The sequence below is a fragment of the Pelophylax lessonae genome, assembly GCF_965119305.1.
Source record: "Pelophylax lessonae genome assembly, chromosome: 2".
Lineage (NCBI taxonomy): Eukaryota > Metazoa > Chordata > Amphibia > Anura > Ranidae > Pelophylax > Pelophylax lessonae.
Window position 1 is genome coordinate 149746690 of NC_138769.1, and position 24113 is coordinate 149770802.

Here is a 24113-nt window from a genome sequence, read left to right on the forward strand (position 1 = left end):
TATATGTGACAAACAGAATTAATTTATGTCCATTGAATGATTTATCTTTGGAAATTCGGTCATTGCATGATGGCACGATCATCTGCTCTCACGGCTGAGTTTTCGTTTTTCGAAAATGAGTTTGTCCGATATTTCGGCTAGTGTATGGCCAGCATTACTGTGCTCCAGGATACAGTTTGCCAGTGTGTTGGCAGTCAATTATATTACATTAGGCTTTTCTATTTCACTCACTAAAACCATAAAGTTTAGCCCACTGAACTAACAGATTCCTCCATCCACACAAACGTAGCTGCTCATTGATCGAAAACTTCCCAACATGTCCCTTTGACACAGATCAACTAAACATTCGACTTCTGTCGAGAAGGGGAGCCCACGCACTGATGAAATTAGATCAATGTATGGCTATCTTTAGAAAAGATGACTGCTGGATCCACATCACCTTAGCTTTTTCCTTCCTGGATGCTCTTCCCACATAACCAGCTAGCTCAGCAGCTTGCTCTCAAGGTCCACCTGCATGGACTGCTTTTTATTCAGGATGTGCAGCATGCTTATGGGTGGAGGAGGTCAGATGGTCTCAACCGGTCCTTTTTAGGCATACGTTGCTGCCTAACACAGGTGCAGCACAGGATGGAGGTGGGTCACAGCCAGTTGCCAGCCATCATTCATTTTGTGGCTAGCACAAGTTGAATGAGAAATTGATGAGATTGATATGGGTGAAACGATCGGCACAGAGAGGCATGCATGACATGTACAAAGGTACAATGACAGACAAAAATGAGTCAATAACAGAAGATCCCCGCCACCAGGCTACTTTTTTAATGCATTTATGCGAGTATCCACATACAGTGCGTCCACCAGTGGGCCGGTGGGCTTGCAGATCCTCCCCTGCCCCAAAGCCTGGTATGGTTCAGGAGATGGGGGGAGCTCGCTGGGCTGAATTCTTGGATAAGGGTCTGGTATGGATTTTGGGGAGTCCCCCGTGCTGTGTTTTTTTTTTTTTTTTTTTTCCATACTTTTTAAATTGTCGGCATGTTCTTTTTTACAATCAGCTGTCAGCGGGGAAGCCCACTAACAGCTGATGAATCATCCGTTGTTAAGGACATGGCAGCCGGCATCCCAGCCAGCTCCTTAGCAACCAGCGATTTGTCAAAAAACAGCATGGCGGTCCCCCTGACCCCCACGCTGTTTTTTGCCAAATACTGCATGTCATACTGCCAGCTAAACCCTGTTGATGAGTCGCATGCTTTTTTACACTCTGGTCCAATTGTGAATTGGACTTGAGCTTTTTTTTCCATATTTACCGGCATAATCGTTATTTTTTTTTTAATGAATTGGACTTTATTTACCACATGCAATAATTCATTCAAATGAGTAATATGGTACCCTTATCGCATGTGGTAAAGTTTAGTGAATTGACCCCAAAGTCTGCAAATGAGACTGCTCCACTGCTTTCCCCCTGTTCACTCCAGCACTACTAATATTCTTAGACAACTAGCAGTTGTGTTGTGTGACAGTTGAGGCCTCACATTGCCATATCTCCATTATAAGTTCAAGGCTGTCACTTCCTCCCAGTAGCTTTGGAGTCATTGAAAAATAGACAAAAACAAAGTCCCTGACTGTGCGTGTTTATATTTATTTCAGACATGCTCCTTTTCAAAGCAGATTCCGTATTCCATTGGGTGTATCCAATTCAAAGCGCATAAGATGTCCCAAGACATTTCCATAAACTAAGGAGCAAATGTCAAACCAATATAAAATACACTGAGTGTAGGCAAAAACTTTAACCCTTTGTTAGCTTTCAGCGACAAAATATTTTTGAGCAGGGTTGGCAATTGGAGACAACTAGACACAACAATCTATGAAGCTGAATACCCACCCCTCTGTCAGGGCATCGTTTTTCTTGACAAATTCTCATAAAAACAATGAAGTCATGATTTTGGTGTGGGTATTGATCAGTCGGTGGTTTTTAGTCAGATGTGTAGTTTGTTGCGGTCACTGTCTGCTTAACGAAGGTGTAGCTCTGTGCAGTGTGTTTGCACAGAGCAGCCCAAATCCTCTTTTCGGGTCCCTCGTCAGTGCTCCTAGCCTCTCCCTCCTGTTGAGTGCTGCCACAGCAAGCAGCTTTCTAAGGGGGCACCCGAGCCGAGCCGCAGCTCCCTGTGTTCATTCAGACACAGAGTTGCGGCCCAGCCCTGCCCCTTTCTCACCTCTATGGCTCACTGACTTTGATGGATATCAGCAGGAGCCAGTGGCACTGCACTGCTGTCTCAGCCAAAGAGGAGGGGAGTCCTGGAGCACCAAGTATCTCGTAGAACATCGCTCGATCTAGATGGGGCTCAGGTAGGTATTAGGAGGGCTGAAGGGAGCTGCTGCACACAGAAGGCTTTTTATCTTAATGCATAGAATGCAAAAAAAAAACCACCTGCCTTTACAACCACTTTAAAGTAGTTGTAAAGGCTCAAGGTTTTTTACCTTCAAGAATTCTATTTATGAAGGTAAAAAAAACACCTCTGTGCATCAGCCCCCCCCCCCCCCCCCAAGCCCTGCCTAATACTTACCTGAGAACGATCTTCCTCCAGCTCTGTGCACGAGAGCCTCAGCTCTCCGGGGACTCTCCTTCCTCATTGGCTGAGAAAGTGGCTCCCACTGCTGTCAGTCACAGCCTGTGAGCCAATAAGGAGAGAGAAGGGTGGGGCCATGGCTCTGTATGTGAATGGACACGCATACCTGAAGATTGGGAGCGAGCCTGCCTTGGTAGAAAGCTGCTTGCTCTGGGGGCACTCGGCAGGAGGGAGGGGACCTGAGAAGAAGAGGATTGGGGTTCCTCTGTGCAAAACGACTGCACAGAGCAGGCAAGTATAACATGTTTAATATTTTAATGTGAAAAAATCCAAAGCTTTAATATCACTTTCAAATTCCTGGCAGTTTACATATTGTGATCGTAAACCAGGAAGCAAAACTGTCCACTATTTTGATGTTCAGGTTGCATTTCTGCCCGTAGAAGATCTCCTTAAGTGAAAAGAGGAAAGGTGTATTGCCTTCAGAGCACGGAAAGCTATAATGTTCGCACAATAAATTGCAATTCATAGATTCAGTGGCCTAATGTACTCCTGAAACTCAATATTTCATTGCAATCATCTCCATTTCAAATGTCAGACCTTTGCATAGCCAATTGAGGAAGTTTGCCATATTAACTTCCTGCTGTGTTACAAAGCTATAGCATTGCCAGGTAGAACGTGCTCGCAGTATCAAAGGTTCCCTGTGTAAGGCTAAACACCTAATTAATAGGATTTCGTCTAGCAGGTTCACTCAATGATGGCTCTATTAAGGGCTCTCTCAGATCTACCATTCTGTTTTCAGGCCAGCTCTATAATTGAAAACATATTTTCTTCTCCCGAGCTGCAGCTGGTTTGGTTCTGCTCATGCAGAAAAGGATATAACCTTGCATAACATAGGAAATGAACGGTTGAGAGAGAAGCCAAATTCAATTTCAGTCAGATATTTCGAGGATAAGTCCATGATCTATGGAAGCAGGGGAATGAAAAGTGTGTGTGTGTGAGGAAAGGAGCGTATTCAGCAGTCTATTAATCACGGCTGGCCTGGACTCTGCTTTGTGCTCACACATTAGTAGTGATTCTTCTACAAAGGCTGGAGAGGAGCCAGATATACGCAGAGTTAACCTCTTAAGCATCATTTGCTACTTGCAGCTCAGTGGATGTTATGTTGTGAAAATACAGTTGGGTGCTGCGTCTGCCAGGCCTATAGGGGAGGAGAAAAAAAGAAAGGCTATTTGCAGCCATAGCCAATACGTGAGCCTGTAGTGAGATGCATGGTAGGCAGAACGATGAAAAATGCTCCAATCCAGTATTAAAGTGACCCTGTCAGGGGGTTTAAAAAATCACAAAGGGGACTAACCATCTTATACATACCTGTCTGTTGTCCTATTTGTTAAAACTTCACACAATAGCAGACCTCCCAAAAGTGAACCAGTTTTACATTTTTAGGTATGGGGAATACTGTGCCCCCCTCTGGCCATTGTAGTTTCTCTCAATGACCTTAACATTACTGTTGCATCCTGCAGTGACTAGTGATCAGCAGGAGGTACCACAGTGGCCAGTGGGGGTACCCGTTATTTGACCAGCTCAAAGAACCCCATCAGATCAATGCCTGGGCTCTGTGACAGAGTGAAGTTTTAGCAAACAGGCTGAAGGAAAGGTTTATATATGGCTGTTTTCTGATTTGTGAACCCCATGATAAGGTCATATTAACTGACAAGGAATATATGTTCTATATATTTTTTTGTGTATAGCACAGGCATACTAGATATGTCACAATGAAGGGGATGTTGTTATACATAAAGAATATCTATGGTCCAGTCAACTATCAGGCTACTAATTTGTCAATAGTACCATTTAGCATGGTGATCCAATGGGGGGCTTTGTTAGACCTTCAGGATCTCAGGCTAGTCACACATGCAATCACAGCTTTTCAATTATGGGCACCTGGCCACCATGCCTGGATTCCCTTACCTGCCAGTTGGGCCTTGTTTGACTATCAAACTTTGTAGCCACACTGTTTAATTTACCTAGTAATATTATTTGAATAAGGTTGTTCTCCCCATGGTGCAATGCTTGTTTGCTAATTTTTTTTTTTTTTTTTTCTTGCCTTGAATATTTATGTAAGAAAGAATTCTAACATTAAAATAAGCTAAAAGGCAGGCTTTTATAACTCCAAAAGTCTGCCTGCCTAGCCCCTGGCCTATGGGTCCTTTCCGATAATATCCTTTTTTATGTGTAGAATTGTCTATAATAGGCTCTATTATGTGAAGTATTAAAATCCGGATATCGCAAAAGTTCTTAAAAAAAATAGAACAGAATAATGCAGTTGTGTCTATGGAAATGTCATTGATGTCTAAGGTTATGTGTACAGTAAATATGGTAAAACAATTTACAAAGGGCAGTATCTGACTTATTTATTAGTTTGACATTCGGAATTCCATTGAGACACCTAAATCCTCTGTCATGGTCTACGGTCAGGCTTGGAGACCAGTAGCTATGGCAGTAGAGAGGTTTCCACTGAACAGCTAGATAAGTAAACAAGCAGATCACCCTGCAGGATGATGCGGGCTCATGCGAGGTGCCGGGTTTAAAGCACTAACCAGGATTCACCAAAGTTCCTGATGGTGGAGATGGGTTTTTCTGCGTATTAGTACCAGATTGCATTCCTCAGGATCACCCCTCCAGGAGGTGAGCAAGCTGGGGTCCAGTAGCAGATAGAGCAGGTAGACATGAATAAGAAGCATAGTCAGTAAACAAGCCGAAGTTCAGTAAGAAATGGTTGCAGGTTGGGGTCAAGCGGAAGCGTAGTCGAGGAACAAGCTAAAGGTTGATATTGAATGGTAGCGTAGATAAGGACAGAAGCAGGTATGCAAAGGAGGAATATATCGGCCAGAGAGAGCACAATAATCTAGCAAACAGGAAGTGCAGAGACATGGTTTAAATCAGGAAGTTAATGGTAGGGGCAAAGAGTTTGTGGTTCACTATAAACAAAAGACAAGGCAAGATTGAAGAGATCAGACAGGGAGATGTCCAGCATCTCCAGTGGCACAGCAAGAAGACCCACTGCCAGACACTACAAAGGTCGCAGGTTCAGATCTGGATTCTAACATCCTCAGTGTTCTGCATAATGTTTCTTGTCTGCTTGTAGCTGGTCATAGGTGGACATATTTTCAACAGAATACCATAAAAGATCAGCTTGTCTGGGAAGTAGTTTTTTTAAACTTCAGTTAAGGCTGGTCATACATTATGCAGCTTTCTTTCCGTCAACCATGGGTTGAAGGAAGGAAAACCATTCAATTCCCCCATCAACACAGTAAGTCAACATTGATTGGGGAATCCCTCCCACTGCACTGCTGTATTCTGACAGTGACCAAGCGCTGATTAGATGCTAGTCAGCTGCTGGTTTTCCAGCATGCCTGTTCTACAGAAGCCAGACAAACTGCTGTACACACTGGCCGAATGTTGCCCGGTTTCTGTTAACCTCTTAAGGACTGCCTTTTTCTGTGGCTGGCTGGCCCTCCTGCGTTAACCGATGTAGCTGTAAGTCGGTCGCACGCCCTCAGCTAGAGAGCGAGCGCGCTGCGGCGCGCTCCCGCCCCTACTCGGCAGCGGGGACTATGATGCATGGGGCCGGCGGCTCCGGTTGCCGCCGGCCACCCGCGATTACTCTCTGTTTAGAGAGAAGTAAGGTCAGCTATTGTAAACACAGCTGCCCGTTCTTCTCTCTGGAATGATCACAGAGCGCCTGTGATCCTTCTATATAGAATCACAGGTCTCTGTGATCATTTCAAAAGCCCAACCCCCATACAGTTAGAAACACTCCCCTAGGCTTACATTTAACCCCTTGATCACCCACTGTGTTAACCCCTTCCCTGCCAGTGTCATTATTACAGTAAGGGCTCTTTCACACGGGCGATCCGATCAGATCCGTCTGTCAGTTTTTCAGGCGGATCTGATCGGATCCTCCATGCAGCTCTATGGGGCAGCGGATGTCAGCGGAGACACCTCCGCTGACACCCGCTGCCATCCGTATCCGATCCTGTCCCTGAAATCTGGATGGATGGAAACCCTATTTTTCCATCCGTTCAGTAATCGGATCGGATCTGATGAGAGCGGACAGGCGGTCCGCTCTCATCCGATCCCCATAGAGGGCAGCGGGGGCTGAGACACCTCCCTCTCCACTCTGCAAGCGGAGACGGAGCTGTCATCCGCCGGCTCAGCGGGGATCGTGCATCGATCCCCGCTGAGCAGCACGGATCCGCCTACGGAGGCGGACCGTGTGAAAGAGGCCTTACAGTGCATATTTTTAGCACTGATTACTGTAGTAATGTCACTGGTCCCTCCAAAAGTGTCAAAAATGTCAGTTAGGGGCCCAATCTGTCCGCCGCAATGTTGCAGTCCCGCTAAAAAACGCAGATCGCTGCCATTACTAGTTAAAAAAAAAAAAAAAGGAATAAAAATTACATAAATCTTTCCTGTTGTTAGTAGACGCGATAACTATTGGGCAAACCAATCAAAATACGCTTATTGCGATTTTTTTTTTTTTTGTTTACCAAAAATATGTAGCAGAAAGCAAATTGGCCTAAAATGTTAAATTTAGATTTTTACATTTTGGTGCGGGGGGGCGGGGGGGGGGTTGTCGCTATTTTTTTGTTTATAGCGGAAAAAATAAAAATTGCAGAGGTGATCAAATACCATCAATTTTATTTAGGTGCATCGTCGCACGACCGCGCAGTTGTCCGTTAAAGTAATGCAGTGCCGAATCGCAAAAAATGGCCTGGTCATTAAGGGGGCCAGAAGTGGTTAAACTGGCCGATATTCGGCCCGTGTGTACTAGCCTTAAGGCCGGCCATACACTATATACAATTTTCTTTATTGATTTTCTTTTCGATATACCAAAACCATATAATATGAGGTCATACCCAAACATTTTCAATTTGTATGGAATCAGGCCAGCCCTTGCACTACACAGTTGAAGGTAAATCTAAAGGAAATTAAACAAGAAAATTGTATAGTGTATGGAAAGGAGACCCTGTCGAGTTTTTTTACATAAGTGATAGTACATACATGTGGCAACCGTCCAGGCTCTGGGCCACATATGATTGTATTTTTTTAATGTTTGTATATGGTATTATACTTTTTTTTTTTTTTTTTTTTAAGAGAATAGCAATAAAAATGTAGGATTTTATCATATCTGTTTGCCCTTTGTTGTACCTGTAAAGTCTGATTTGTTTGTAAATGGGCAGTTATCTCCATTATTTTTTGCCAATATTTTAAATTATACTTGTAATGCTGAGGCTTCATATAGCAAAGATGCTACTCTTTTCACAGATTGCTGTTTCCTAATTTATGAATATGTCTAAGAAAGTAAAAAAAGAACTTATATTTTGTAGTTATAATGTATTTTTTACACTGTGAGCTTCCCCATTACAGTTGAATTAATAATGTGTTTAAGATTTTAATATTGTCCTGTGTGATTGCATGTAAAGGCAGAGGGTAAGAAGGGGACAGCTAAGAGGCTTCTGATATACGAGTTCCACTTGTTGTGTTAATCAGAGAATTCCAGAATTCTGAGTGACAATAAATAAACCATAGCTCTGCAGAATCTGGTAATAAGCTTTTACAGCTTGAAGGCACTGGGACCTTTTATTTTGTGCAAATTCATTGGAATGTTGCAGGGTGAAATAAGGACATGGAAGCACAAAATGATGTTCGTGATGGCACCCACTGCTGTTTTTAGAACAGATGATTGTAATGGTAGCAGGTCAGGATTAAATTATTCCAGTTATACTAGTCCTCCATTGCAGGGGAAGAACATATCAGAAATTTTGGAGTGTCATTGTATGATTTTTAAGAGTCTTATCTTCTCCAAGTATGTTTTACTTAAACATGAATTTATCTGCGAGTGAATGTGACCAGGGCACTGTATAAGTGTATAGGAGCTGCACTCACACTCTGTATAAATCTAGAGATTAGTTGGGTTTATTAAAGTAGGCCATTTTGTAAACGGGGGAGTTAAACCTGTCTCCATTGTATTCTGACACATGTTTATACAGGAATCTTTTCATAGACAAATCTGTAAATCTTTATTGTCGCTGCTATATCTGTTGGTAAAGTGTTACTATATCATTTTAAGGACTATAGACAGATGGAAGTCCTCATTCTGTAACATTATCCCAGCTGTAATTGAATTGTATAAACAGATTTTTTTTTTTTAACTTGATGCATAACCTTAAAGCAGGGCTTGACAAATTTTGCTTTGAATCTAGAAGCCGGTTAAAATAGTTAGAAGGCAGTTTTCCCCCAAATCCTTCCTCCTAGCAGAAGTTGTTTGCCCCAAATCCCCCCACCTAGCGGAAGTCCTTTCCCCCAAATCCCCCCTCCTAGCATAAATCTTCTCCCACCAAATCTCCCCTCCCAGCATAAATCCTCTCACCCAAATCCCCCCTCCTAGCTTAAATCCTCTCCCCCAAATGCCCCCTCCTAGTGTAAATCCTCCCACCAAATCCCCCCTCTTTGAGTAAATCCGTCCCCCAAATCCCCACTCCTAGTGTACATCCACCCCCATCCCTTCCTCCTAGCACAACCCCCTAATCCCCACTACTAGCATAAATCTTCCCTCCTAGCAGAAATCCTCTCCCCAAAATTCCCCCTCCTAGCACAAATCTTCTCCCCCAAAAATATCCCCTCTTAGTGTAAATCCTCTCTCCCAAATCCCCTCTCCTAGCATAAATCCTCCCTCTAAATCTCCTCTCCCCCAAAATTCCCACTCCCAGCATAACTTCTCTCACCCCCAAATCCCCACTCCTAGCACAGATCATCTCCCCCCAAATCCCTGTTCCTAGCACAAATCCTATCCCCTAAATCCCGACTTCTAGCTAAATCTTCCCTGCAAATCTCCCCTCCTATTACAAATGTTCCCCAATTCTGCCTTCTAATACACAAAGTCCTTCCTTCCCATTCCTCCTCCAAGCACATAGTCCCTTGCCCCCCATTACTCTTCCCTTCCCAGCACAAACAGCCCCCCCCCCATCACCCCTCAAACCGTCCTTGCTGGGAAAAGACAGTGATTGTTGCTAGGGGTTATAGCAGCCGCTGGCTGGTTGTGCCCAAGTTGACCGATCAACTTGGTACAGTCAACCTGCCCTATACACGGTGTGAATCTTGGCCAGTTCCTGCTACTTCCAGCAGGATTGAAAGCAAGTAGGTATATGTGCCTGCAGGTGATTTTATGTGTGCTCCCAACTGCGCTATTCGGCCTTCAGGTACTTATTGGTATGAGGAACATGTGAATCATTAACCTTTAAATATCATATTGGGAAACCAAATGTGAAGTAACATAGAAACATAGAATGTGTCGGCAGATAAGAACCATTTGGCCCATCTAGTCTGCCCAATATATCTGAATCCTATGAATAGTCCCTGGCCATATCTTATATGAAGGATAGCCTTATGCCTATCCCATGCATGCTTAAACTCCTTCACTGTATTTGCAGCTACCACTTCTGCAGGAAGGTTATTCCATGCATCCACTACTCTCTCAGTGAAGTAATACTTCCTCATATTACTTTTAAACCTTTGCCCCTCTAATTTAAAACGGTGTCCTCTTGTGGTAGTTTTTCTTCTTTTAAATATGCTCTCCTCCTTTACCGAGTTGATTCCCTTTATGTATTTAAAAGTTTCAATCATATCCCCTCTGTCTCTTCTTTCTTCCAAGCTATACATGTTAAGGTCCTTTAACCTTTCCTGGTAAGTTTTTTCCTGCAATCCATGTACTAGTTTAGTAGCTCTTCTCTGAACTCTCTCTAGAGTATCTATATCCTTCTGGAGATATGGCCTCCAGTACTGCGCACAATACTCCCAAGTGAGGTCTCACCAGTGTTCTGTACAGCGGCATAAGCACTTCTCTCTTTCTACTGCTTATACCTCTCCCTATACATCCAAGCATTCTGCTGGCATTTCGTGCTGCTCTATTACATTGTCTTCCCACCTTTAAGTCTTCTGAAATAATTACTCCTAAATCCCTTTCCTCAGATACTGAGGTCAGGACTGTGTCAAATATTCTATATTCTGCCCTTGGGTTTTTACGCCCCAGGTGCATTATCTTGCACTTTTCCACATTAAATTTCAGTTGCCAGAGTTCTGACCATTCTTCTAGTTTTCCTAAATCCTTTTCCATTTGGCGTTTCCCTCCAGGAACATCAACCCTGTTACATATCTTTGTGTCATCAGCAAAAAGACAAACCTTACCATCGAGGCCTTTTGCAATATCACTTATGAAGATATTAAACAAAATTGGTCCCAGTACAGATCCCTGAGGTACCCCACTGGTAACATGACCTTGTTCTGAATGTTCTCCATTGACTACAACCCTCTGTTGTCTGTCACTCAGCCACTGCCTAATCCACTCAACAATATGGGAGTCCATGCTCAATGACTACAGTTTATTGATAAGTCTTCTATGTGGGACAGTGTCAAAAGCCTTACTAAAATCTAGATATGCAATGTCTACTGCACCTCCACCGTCTATTATTTTAGTCACCCAGTCAAAAAAATCTATAAGATTTGTTTGACATGATCTCCCTGAAGTAAACCCATGTTGTTTTTCATCTTGCAATCCATGGGATTTAAGATGTTCCACAATCCTATCCTTTAATAGAGTTTCCATTAATTTGCCTACTATTGATGTCAGACTCACTGGTCTATAGTTGCTCGATTCCTCCCTACTACCTTTCTTGTGAATGGGCACGACATTTGCCAATTTCCAATCTTCCGGGACGACTCCTGTTACTAATGATTGGTTAAATAAATCTGTTAATGGTTTTGCCAGCTCACCACTAAGCTCTTTTAATAATTTTGGGTGTATCTCATCAGGACCCTGTGAATTATTTGTCTTCACTTTAGACAGCAATCTTAGAACGTCTTCCTCTGTAAAGACACATGTATCAAACGATTCATTAGTCATCCTTTCAAGTGGAGGTCCTTCTCCTTCTTTTTCTTCTGTAAAAACTGAACAGAAGTATTCATTAAGGCAGTCGGCTAGCCCTTTATTCTCTTCTACATACCTTCCGTTCTTTGTTTTTAATTTAGTTATTCCTTGTTTTAATTTTCTTTTTTTATGTATATATCTGAAGAATGTCTTATCCCCCTTTTTCATAGACTGAGCTAGTTTTTCTTCTGCCTGCGCTTTAGAAGTTCTTATAACTTGCTTGGCCTCTTTCTGCCTAATCTTGTAGATTTCCTTATCTTCATTGCTCTGGATTTTTTTATAATTACAAAATGCTAGCTTTTTATTTTTAATGATTCGGGCCACTTCTGCTGAGTACCACAGTGGTCTCTTCCTTTTTTTGCTTTTACTGACAAGTCTAATGCAATTTTCTGTTGCCTTCAATAATGCACCTTTTAAGTAGTCCCATTTCTCCTGGACTCCGTGTAATCAGTTCCAGTCTGATAAGAACTCATTTATGACTAATTTCATTTTTGAAAAGTCTGTTTTTCTAAAATCTAAAACGTTTGTTTTTGTGTGGTGTGACTCTTTCACAGTTCTTATATTAAACCACACTGACTGGTGATCACTAGATCCCAAGGTTTCGCCTACAATGACATCATATACCGAATCCCCATTTGTGAATACCAAATCCAAAATGGCCTCCCTCCGGGTTGGCTCCTCAACCACTTGTTGCAGAGACAACCCCAGTAGGGAATTTAGAATATCTGTACTCCTGGTAGAACTTGCTATTTTGGTTTTCCAGTTTATATCTGAAAGATTGAAATCTCCCATAATGATAACTTCTCCTTTCATTGTCATTTTAGCTATTTCTTCAACTAGTAGATCATCTAGTTCTTTAACTTGACCAGGTGGTCTATATATCACACCTACACGAGTTACTGCATGATTAGCAAACTGCAACGTAACCCAAACTGACTCTATGTTGGCCTCACCAGCTTGTATTAGGTTAGATTTAATGCTATCTTTCACATACAGGGCCACTCCTCCTCCTTTCTTGCCTTCTCTGTCTCTTCTGTATAAAGAGTACCCTGGTATGGTTATGTCCCAGTCATTTCTTTCATTAAACCATGTCTCCGTAACAGCCACTAAATCTACATTCTCAGATGCCATTATTGACCCAAGTTCATTGATTTTTTTACCTAAACTGCGAGCATTTGTAGACAGGACTCTGAGCTTATCATTTCTTAACCTCTGTGCTTCTGACCTGTTCTGGCATTGTTTCGGGGGGCAATTGGACTCTTGTATTTTCACTCTTTTGCCCCCCCCCCCTTCCTAGTTTAAATACTCTTTCACAAATTCTTGGAGTTGTTCACTAAGTACATTTGTTCCTTTGAGAGAAAGATGCAAACCATCTTTTTTGTACAGTTCCTTTCTATTCCAAGTAGAGCTATCATGAGAAACAAAGCCAAATCCTTGCTCTTGACACCATTTACTAAGCCATATGTTGAACGCCTTTATGCGCCTCTGCCTATCATTCTGAACATTATGCACAGGCAGAACTTCAGAAAATGAAATGGTGAATGCAAAATCCTGTACGTCATTACCAAGTGTGATAAAAGATTTTTTCACCTCTGACACTTCATTGCAAGCCAGGTCATTTGTCCCTAGATGGACCAGAACATCCACGTCCCCTTCCTGCTTTGCTTGCTTAACAATATTAATAATACGTCTTCTATCTCGTCTAGCAGTAGCACCAGGGAGACATCTCACAGATAGTAGAGAAAGGGGTCAGATCTGAACGCAACCCTAAATGAATGCGTGCTTCGTCAATGCAGTGATCTCTTCACAATTTCACGCTCATCTTTCCTTTGCTCTTCCATTTGCTCTCCCAATTACTCTTTTTGGCCTCCAGGTGCTTAATGGTATGGGGAACATTTTAATCATAAACCTTCAAACATCATGTTGGGGAACCAAATGTGAAGTAGGGAAAGGGGTCAGATCTAAACTCAACCTTAAATGAATGCGTGCTTCGTCCACACAGTGATCTCCAGAGTTTCATGCTCATGCTTCCTTTGCTCTTCCAACCGCTCTATCTGACCTCAAGGTACCTACTGGTATGGGGAACACGTGAATCATGCATCCTTAACCATGTGACAAGGCTGGTGTTTGGTCACGGGTCACATAAGCACCTGTTTGTGTTACGTGGGGATTAGAAGAGTGTGGTCTTCCCTGTGTAAGCTACAAGTTGCTGTTTAGTGCCTGGTATCTGTTCTTTGGTCCCCACACACAAATGTCCAAATTGTCTTAGAGGGAGAGCTAATTTACTGTGTTGAATCTTTAACAGCCAGTTATCTCTGTTATCCCCTGAGAAAGGTCGACGCTGAGGGATTTCTACTTTGCATCCTCTTCATAAGCATGCATGCTCATCAAATGAGAACCTACATTAGAAAAACTGTAAGGACCAAATTGTTCAAGTCTAGAGATATTTTGTTGTCAATACTGAGCACTGATTAGACACAAGGTTAGCAGTGTTTCGGAAAACCTCTTGTGATATTTGACTGTTCTCCTTTTGATATGGAAAGAAACTCTGCATTTAATTTGCACACAAGTTCAAAACTAAGAAGTGAGAGTCACTATAGTATCAGCCTGTCCATGAGCATTCTAGGATGGAAAAATGACTTTGTCATCTGAGAGACATGCCAGACTATCCACTTATGTACAATTTTGCAGAACCTCTGTCAGCACCTCAAGTGGACTGAGCCATAAGTCTAAATACAGAACAACATTTTTCAAGCTTATGTGCTGCTGTAATCTTTCTCAAATGATCATCAAGTAGAACATTTTCTACACATCGACACTGCTGTCCCTAATGGTTGAAGGAACATACAGATGGATCCCTGTCCACAGTTTTTTACACAAAAGCAGGATTGCATTGCTAGCATCTGGAACCAGCAGTTTGTTGTGTTTGCATATTTTAAGCTAGTTACTATAGGTTTCAATGGGACTATGCCAGCATCAGGGGCTGTATTGTTGCTTTCCTCGCTCTCTGACACAGGCTCAGATAATACAAGTTTGCATATTGTGGCTCATGCTATATCAATGTATTAATGTTCCAATTTTGGTAAATGTCTACTACTGCTTGCCTGTCATTTTGGCTGGGTTTTGGACATGGCTTATCGGATCTGGTGATTTTTAGTGGTATGAAATATTTCAAAGCCTTTCTCTGGTGTATGCATGAGCTAGTGACTGATTCTTCTGTTATAAGAGAAAGGTGTATGTTTTTTGTGTGGATATCCATTTTTTAATTGGGGTGGACAAATCTTGCTGACTAGAAATGTTAGAAATATTATTTTCTTGTCTACAGTTCCTAAATCCTGAGCCAGCTCTTCATCTCCTGGGTAATATATTTGTCAGGTCCCATTAATAATGGGTGCAGCATTACACTATTTAATATTAGGGTCAATGGGCTGTACAATATAAGGCCAACATGTAGTGGGGATAGGAAAAGAATGCCTTTTTTATTATTCCTGTCACGTATCATCAGAAGAAACCGCATATTTCATAAAATGATACTCAAATATTCAGCAGTGGGAAAGAAATATATGAAAAATTCAGCACTAAGCACTGTTAGGGGAAGAGTATGCCATGAAATTCAATTTATACTTGTCAATGAACCTGCATATCTCATGCAATCATATGCGAGGATAGATCACTTTAGGAAGCTCCGGTTGATACTTTATCGGACTGGCTTTTTGCCAGAATATTAGAAAACCATTTTATCTGCTATAACTACATTTCTGATTCTGGGAAAATATACAAATTTAATGCCCACAAAAACCCCTATAAGAAAGGAGATCCCAACTTTTACACTATTTTTCCACTGTATTCCAAACACTGAATAAATGTGCCTCAAACAAAGTTTCTCTTTTTGTTACACCTAATTGGGCTGACTCATTAGGACTGAAGAAAAAAAAAATAAGCTTTAATTGATGCTTATTGTCCATAACAGCCAATCAGAATTTTAAAATTAAAGATGATTTGTTACTATTGGCAAGTAACATTTTGAGCTCCTTTTCTCCAGTTTTAGTGAATCAGCCCACTATGCCTATTAGCAGTGAAGATAGGTTCTACACTTACTACTGTAATAGAGGTAAAGGGACTACTTACCAGTTAAGACACCTCAAAAGTTTTAAACCGCAATGAGCAGGCAGCTGAAATAAATTCCTGGTTTCGGTGGAACCCCTGCTAAAAATTAAAAATCTACAACATATGATACATTAGTGTGACAGTCAGTGGGAAGAATGCCCCATAGGGCTCTTTCACACGGGCGGTCCGATCGGATCCGCCTGTCAGTTTTTTAGGCGGATCTGATCGGATTCTCCATGCAGCTCTATGGGGCAGCGGGTGTCAGCGGAGACACCTCCGCTGACACCCGCTGCCATCCACATCCGATCCTGTGCGTGAAATCTGAACGGATGGAAACCCTATTTTTCCATCCGTTCAGTAATCGGAGCGGAGCGGATCTGATGAGAGCGGACAAGCGGTCCGCTCTCCTCCGATCCCCCATAGAGGGCAGCGGGTGCTGAGACACCACCTCTGCAAGCGGAGACGGAGCTGTCATCCGCCCGGCTCAGCGGGGATCGCGGATCGATCCCCGCTGAGCAACACGGATCCGCCCACGGAGGCGGACCGTGTGAAAGAGCCCTTACTCTTGTCCTTACCCCCTTACAGATAGCTAATAGGAACAGTGGTGTCATTGGAAACTTATCTGAGAGGCAGAAATTGCCCATTGCTCAAGGAATCCCTAGCAACCTCAAGAGGAACCCTAGGGTTCCACGGAACCCTGGTTGAGAAACCCTACTATTACCAAGGTCTCAAGGACTGGAGCCAACAGGTGTGTAGAGACAGGTGCGTGGCCCTGAATGCAGACAGTGTGCATTCTTGGCTGCGCTGTTGCCTCTGCACACTTGCAAAATTAGAATGTGTGCTTTGTCCATATAAACACTGCACCCCTATAAAGTAAAATTGCCCACCTGCATGCAGTTCCAAATTGCTCCAGCCGCAACAAATGGCTCATTCATGCTGTATGTCAAGTCATTTTCAGTCTTTATAAATCTGCAGCTTTTATTAAAATAATATGTGTTAATCTTGCATTGGGCAGGCACTTTCTGTTATAGGGCAACCACTCTCTGTCCCTGCCTTCCAATTACACTCCTGCATTTTTCCTGTCCATATGAGCATCTGAAGCGTTTTACAAGCATCTTCCACTGCTGTCATTAGCTGGAAACCTGTGTCTACCTCTACTTTAACTAACTTAATTATTTAGAATAATCAAAACTGTATTAAATCTCAGTTTCAAAGGTCAGAGTAAGAACAGGGGCATCACTAGTCATTGTGCTTTAAACTTTAGTGACTTTTTTGGTGCATTAAAAAATAATCCAATGGTCCACCAGTTTACCTGTTTGCTTTTTGCACTGTATAGGATATCTTTATTTTTTAATTACTTCTAAATTTGAACAGGCCCCGATAGCTGAGATAACGGGACCCCACTGCAAAACATGTCTGCCTATACAAATTCTGCCTTCATGTGTTGGAGCCATGGGCAAGTTCCCCTTGGCTGCACCCGTGTTTATCACCTTCTAACACCAGGTTTTTATGATCTATTTTTTTCATTTGCTTTCATCCTATTGCACTATGCCTGTACACATACAGTCTAATTGAATGTGCCACACTTAAAGTGAAAGTAAAGGCAAAACCTAACTAACTCTAAAGGGTTGATTTACTAAAGGTAAATAGACTGTGCACTTTGCTAAGTGCAGTAGCCCTCTGCAAGTGCAGTTGGTCCAGAGCTTCATAAATGAGGTAAGGCCTTACTGTGCAAAGAGTACCCAATCGCATGCAAGTAAAATAAAAAAAATGCATTTTTGCTTGCACGTGATTGTGTGATGAAAGTCAGCAGAGCTTCTGTTCATTTTCAAAGCTTTGGAGCAGCTGCATTTTGCAAAGTACACAGTTTTTTTGCCTTTAGTAAATCATCACTAAACCTACTGGTGTCAGGGTACCAGGAAACCAGACCACACAGGGATGCAGGTAAAATAAAGCAGTTTATTGGAGCAAACAACAATAAATGCACAGCAAGAGTGAGGAAGTGGGAGCAGGAACAAGCTGGGGTCAAGTCCAGAAGCGGGTAGTCATCCAAGACTGGGTCGAGTCCAGAAGCGGGGGTAGTCTGCCGATGCCAGGTAGTCTGCCGATGCCGGGTCGAGAGCCAGGAGAGTCATCAGCCAAGCCAGGTTATACACGGAGGAACACGGAGAACAGAAGACTGCTTGCAAAGGTGCACCTTGGAGCACAAACACAAGGGCAAGGACTGCAACCCATCAGGTGATAGATATGTGCATCATCATCACTGTGTGACGCCCAGGCAGCAGGCAAGTGATGATGCAATCAGAGTCTACAAGAGGCAGCAGTCTGCATATGTCCAAAATGACTGCCAACAAGAGGGCAGGGTAAGACCTTGACAATGGGAACCCCCATTCAAAGCGTAATCTATCTAGCTCTGTAAAGAAAAGATCCCTATACTTGCCTATTTTGAAGCCACTCCAGTCTGGTCTCCTGCAGCACCCTCTGTGTGTAGGAGAAAGCCGTCAACGTCTTGGAAATGACGTCATCCATAGACTTACTATGGGGCTTTTGTTGTCCGCTGTCTCTCCTACACACTGACGTCACCGCTGACTGCTCCGCTTGGGACTGGACCGTAGAGGCTCTAAAACAGGTAAGTATAACGATATTTTCTTTACAGGGCTAGATAGATTAGGCTTAGAATGTGGGTGGGAGTAGGTTTAGAGTTCGTTTAGGTTTTGCCTTTACTTCTACTTTAATGGACAAACACACTGATTATATCATTAGAATGAAGGGAAGAAATTAAACAATGTGCCTTCTGCATAGATTGCCAACCACGGAAAATATTTTTTACTGACAGCTATATAAATATTTAGTGATGAACAACTATTTTTCCTGACGCTATTTATGTTATGGTAAAACAGACCACAAAGTAAAATTAGAGGTAGAGCTGCTTTATAGTGTGCCTGTCCCTCCTTGCTTATTAGTGACCTCTGTGATCTATAGACGTTTCCCTGCACTGTCTTAGGTGCCTTTATTTTCTGTATAAATATTATTCTGGTCAGAATAACATCATTATGGTATTTACTTGGGCTGGCGACATTTATACAGCTCAGCGGCCAGACATTGGCAATATTTATTTCATAAAGTCTTGGCTGATTTTCTTTGTGACACTTTTATTTTTACTGATCTCTGGTTTAACATGTAGATTGGCGAAAATGATACTTTCAGTACTTACACTACCATGTTGAATACAAAATGATTTTGTTATTAATATAAGATGCAATGTGCAGTGAGGTTTGTCAAACCTGTATAAAGGTTTACCAATAAAAAAAAATCTGATGATGGCTTTCATTTTCATTGTTTGACTAAAGTATAAATCCCCCCCATTACAATATTCTTTTCCTGTGTACTTATATAGTACTATATATATAGTGCTCTCTGACTCATAAGAACTTTAGACTGTCATTTATTGTAAATGACTGCTACATTGCTTTATTTTTGCAAGTGGCAGCTTAAAAAAATAGTGAACAGCCACTGCTTTGCAGTTGCCTCTGGGTACACAAATGCAGGGTTTTCTATTGTTGAGAATGTCTTTGGGATCTCCAAAACTCAGAACTGCTTTCCCTGATCAGTGTATCTGGGCCAGCCCTATCTGCTACTTACTCCACCACTAATCTGGTCATTTTTCTGCAGAACAGGTATTAATCTCATGTCTGCAGTTGGCCATTGATTTGTGGATAGATCCCTTAAAAATAAAGGGGATCTTGGGGAAGATATTTGCCCGTCATGGAAAGATAGGCATGTGGTACTTTTGATTCCAAAGAATATAAATCTCTCTTGCTTAGAAAGGGTCAGACTATAGTATTCTTGATTCTAAAGAATTAACATCTTCTTAAACACTGGCCTTTGAGAGCCAGTAACTTTTATTAGTTCCCACTACAAGTCACCTCACTGTCACAAGTGATGCTCAAAATTAGGAGAATGATTTGCTTTTGCTAGAATGTTTATGCCAGTTTTGTGAGATAACCATAGACGCCAATAACCATGTATGATTGAGGAAAACCGTGATAGATGATATCCACAACCCCTTGCCAGCGAAGGCTCAACAAATCCATGTTGTTCAAACATTCATATATCTTGGGGTAACAGTATCTAGGAATGTGCTTGATTATGTACCTCTTAATCCTAAACCACTCTTGAATCGATTTAAGGATAAATGTTCCAGCTGGTGTAGGTTATAGAACGGGTCAACCTAGTGAAAATGATATAGGCCCCTCAGCTTTTGTACATTCCCCACTATACTCTTGTGTGGATTACTTCTGTCTGGTTTTTCCTGATTTGATATGGAGGAAAAAGCGTCCACTCGTTAAACTGATGACGCTAATGTTAAAGATGCAGAAGGGTTGGTGGTTCACTACATGAAATCATACTTTCTTGCCTCCCAGATACAACATTTAATGGGGTGGGAGATGGTCAATAAGGCAGATCCAGATAAACGTAAGGGTTTCTAATTGTGGTTTAATATAGGTTTACGATACATGATGCAAATGTATTCAAATCCTTTGAACACTTAAGTGATCAGTACAATATTCCTCGTCAGAGGCTCTTCCAATACCTACAGCCTGAGACATGCCATAAATCCCAAACCAGAACATATATACTTTGCAACTTCAAAAGTCTTCTGTTGTTTTCTTATTGACTAGTGGCCACTCTAAAACAGGACTTCTATCCTAACTCCATGCCAAGTTCCAAATGTCTCTGAATATACCAGAAACCTTCTCTTTTTCTTGATGATATGTTTTTCAGTGACATTTTTTAGGACTCGCATCACCATATAGATTAAACAGGATTATTCCTTCAGACTTTTGAGGGGGCTGGACTGTGGCCAGGGGCAGTAGAAAATGCTTTGGCATCAATGGGAGTAAACATTGCTCCATCATTGGCATTAGTAGAAAAATAATGCCCCATTGTTGGTATCAGAGGAAGGAATAGTGCCTCATCATTGGTGTCAGTGGAAGGAATAGTGCCCCATCATTGGTATCAGTGGGAAGAACAATGCCCCATCATTGGTGTCAGTACAAGTAATAGTTCCCCATCATTAGTGTCAATGGAAGGAATAGTGTCCCATTATTGGTGTCAGTGGGACATGGGATACTGCCTTGTATCAGTGGAAGGAATAGTGCCCCAAGGGCCAGATAAAAACAAGCAAAGGGCCACAGTTTGGATACCATTGATCTAGATCCTTGAAGTCTCTCCAGTTTAGCCACTGAGCACATAATGATCCCTGCCTGTGTGTGGGATCAGATATGATAACCCTATCCTGGATCCCCGGGAAGCCTGTGAGATATCCTATGGGGGGCCACTCATGACTGACTGGTTGAATTTGTTTTCAGTGCCCCCACCCCAACCCCTTCAGACCAGTAGCACCCCAGCTCCAGCAGAAGGCAGCCTGTCACAGGAAATAGTACCCCCCATCATTTCCTACATGGTAGGAAAACAGTATGAACGGCTTCCTTTCTGCCCTAGATTGCTTCATTGGTCTGGAGTGGTTTATGGGTACCCCTTTTCTCCCTGTACCCACTGTAGCTGCATTTGGCAGCTATGTTAACCTCTCCACCCTCGGGCACCTATTTGGCTGCTCCCATTCTAAGGTCCCCACATGCCTGTGCTCCCCACTGTGTCGCCTTACACTTGCCTTTTGACTCAGTGTAATGCCAGTGCAGCTGCAGGCCTTTTTGGCTGCTGCCAGCATGATTTAGAAGCTCCTGCAGCCATGTTTACATTTGACAGATAGTGTCATTGACCCTGCATCAGCTGTGTGCTGTTCATGGCCTCTACAGGTTTCTCCTTTCCTTCTTCAGAGGATTCTGGGACCCCCAAACTGCCGGCACTCATTGGTGCTTTCACCACTATCTATGAAGGGTTTGTGTTGCCTATGGAATGCACTCTTCATTGCAAGATCCATGTACATTGTCACTGGATCGATCCTCTGGGCTGCTTTAGCCACAGCTTCATTGTGACCGATACACAGTGGGTAAAACTTTTGTGCCAAGGATAAGACCAGTAAATTAAAGGTCTTCAACATGTGTACAGTGTGTCCCTGGATGCAGGACCCGTGAGTTCTTGGCTTTCTGCCGCAATAGGTGTTTTTTGAAGCTTACTGTGGCTTGAGTGTTGGTTGACTGACCTGACCTGTAAGAAAGCCCTGACAGACCTTTAGGCTCCATTCACACCTGAGCGTATTGTTTTCAGGCGTTTTTTTGGGGGCTTTTTTTAGGCTTTTTTGTGCCCTTTTCAGGCTTTTATGAGGCGTGTTTTCATGTGTTTTTTGCAGGTGTTTGGAGGCAGGCATTGACATCTAACAAAAACGCAAAAAAGAAGCTCATGTACTTCTTTGCACTTCAGGCGTTTTGCTTCAGGCGACAAAATGCTCATATGTGAACAGGGGCCATTGAAAGGAATAGGATTTTGCTTGTTGGGCGTTTTGAGACTTTAGAGATGAGCATTTTACGAGTGGAAAAACGCTAAGGTGTGAATAGGGCCTTAATTTAAGAATGGAAAGCTTTTTTGGCACAACGCTGCATGATATAATCAAAAATATTTTGATTGCCATGGCCCATTCCACTGTGGGGGGGTTTGCTTTTCTTCATCATCTATTTCCTTTGTCTCATAAATGGCCAACTGGTCATCAGTACAAAGCTAATGATGTTGCATCTTCGGATGCATGTTTTGCAATTACATAATAGTTCAGGTTGAATAAAGACTATAGTCCATCCAGTTCAACCTGTGTAGGTGTGTGTGGACGCAATCATCTCGCATAGCCCTGAGTGTTATGATCCTTGAGATGTATGTCCAAGAGTCTTTTAAAAATAGCCATACTCCCTGCAGTTACTACCAATTGTGGTAGGGAATTCCACAATTAATGGTGTAGTTAATCTTGCACAAGAGGGTTTTTGTTTGTCTCCACCCCCCTCTCAGTAGACACTGCTTCGGGATGTCCCCCAATGGTCAGAACTTCAGGATTTTCGCTGTGTCTTTTAAAGAGGGGAAGAGAAAATTTAGATTTATATGTACATACCTTTTCTTTGCATTCATTGGATGACATAGCACCCGCCCCTCTGTTCTTTCTGTGCCTATTGTTTTGTACTTCTTTGTGATTAACTGAGCTGTTTCTAGCAGATGGGGGTTTGGCCACTGGAATGGGCCACCCTTGGGAAGTGATTTTTTGCTCTTATCTAGTATCCTGCTCCTGTAGGGATCTATAACCCATTGGCCAGGATCTTCACTGTGTTCTTCAATAAATTCAAAGGAATGGATTTTACAGTAAGTTTAAAAAAAAAATAATAATAATTTAGATATATTTGTAAATGAAATCAGGTTGATGTAAATAATTTTAGCAATTTGGGTTAATATTTAAAAAAGCTCTGCTTCTGCGTATGGTTTGTGATTATCTATGTACATGAAGACAGCCATGTTTGCTCATTCCACATACAGGCTCGGCTTCCTGCTTTATAAATCTCTACAATAGTTGTGCTTTACTGCTCCTTCCCACAATGAAGGTCTAGGAGTCTGCTGACTCATTAAAAACAGTATACTCACTGTAACTGATATCTTATAGTAATAGTTGTTGAGTAATTGCAGTAGCTAATCTAGCATGCCACTAGTGCCTAAATCTCTACATTTGATAAGATAACAAAAAAGTAAGCGCAAGCTTGTAAAATCGTGAAAGTCTCATTAACATATTACTAAATGTAAACACTGCAATCCTTTCTCAAAATATGTGCTCACTAAAAATAATCTATACTTTTCGTAAAAAAATAAATTTGTATTCTGAAACTTCCCGTGTAAATTGGCACTAGCATGGGAGCCTGTACCTATCCTTTGTTTTCTTCTGGGACCCAGCAACCCACAACTCCAAGGCACTTAAATATCAAAATAATAACGTACCAGTTGAAGTCGCTGTTTTGTCCTGCCCCCTCCTGGCTTTAGCGTCTCTGTGTTTATCAGTATGATGGACTCCCTTTAACCAAGCAAGCAGGGGGAGATGGAAGGCTGCACGACCGAACACCAACATCAAAATTACAAAATTCAGAGCAAATATCCTTTTTAATTTTTTGTTATAGCTCTGGTTGCCTATAAATTTAGATTCTGTATTGCATATTTATTTATTTTCTGTCTGCTATTTTGTGCTTTCAAGTTTCAACCAATGGATATCAGATGGTACAAATTTCAGCTGGGCAAAAAGTCATATACAAATGCCGTAGTTGAGTTATTACATCCTATTGATCTAACCTATTTTCCTACAAATATTGACAGTTTCCGAACGGGTTGAGCCCAATGTAAAACAATTTTTTTTTTTTTCTGTTAGATCGATGCATTAAGTAAAAGAAGCAAAGAAGCTGAAGCTGCCTTCTTGAATGTCTATAAGCGATTAATTGATGTCCCAGGTAAACAATTGTGCATGTTCCAATGTATAAGCT

General features: G+C 42.1%; 1 protein-coding gene across 2 annotated transcripts in view; it reads left to right on the forward strand.

The window, feature by feature from the left end:
* The window catches only part of CUX1 (cut like homeobox 1), a 615616-nt gene that overhangs the window by 229222 nt on the left and 362281 nt on the right, over positions 1-24113 (forward strand). For both annotated transcript variants that reach the window (XM_082244943.1, XM_082244942.1), the window contains exon 4: positions 24002-24080. In XM_082244943.1, the coding sequence (XP_082101069.1) occupies positions 24002-24080 (79 nt within the window). The remainder of the gene's footprint in view (positions 1-24001; positions 24081-24113) is intronic.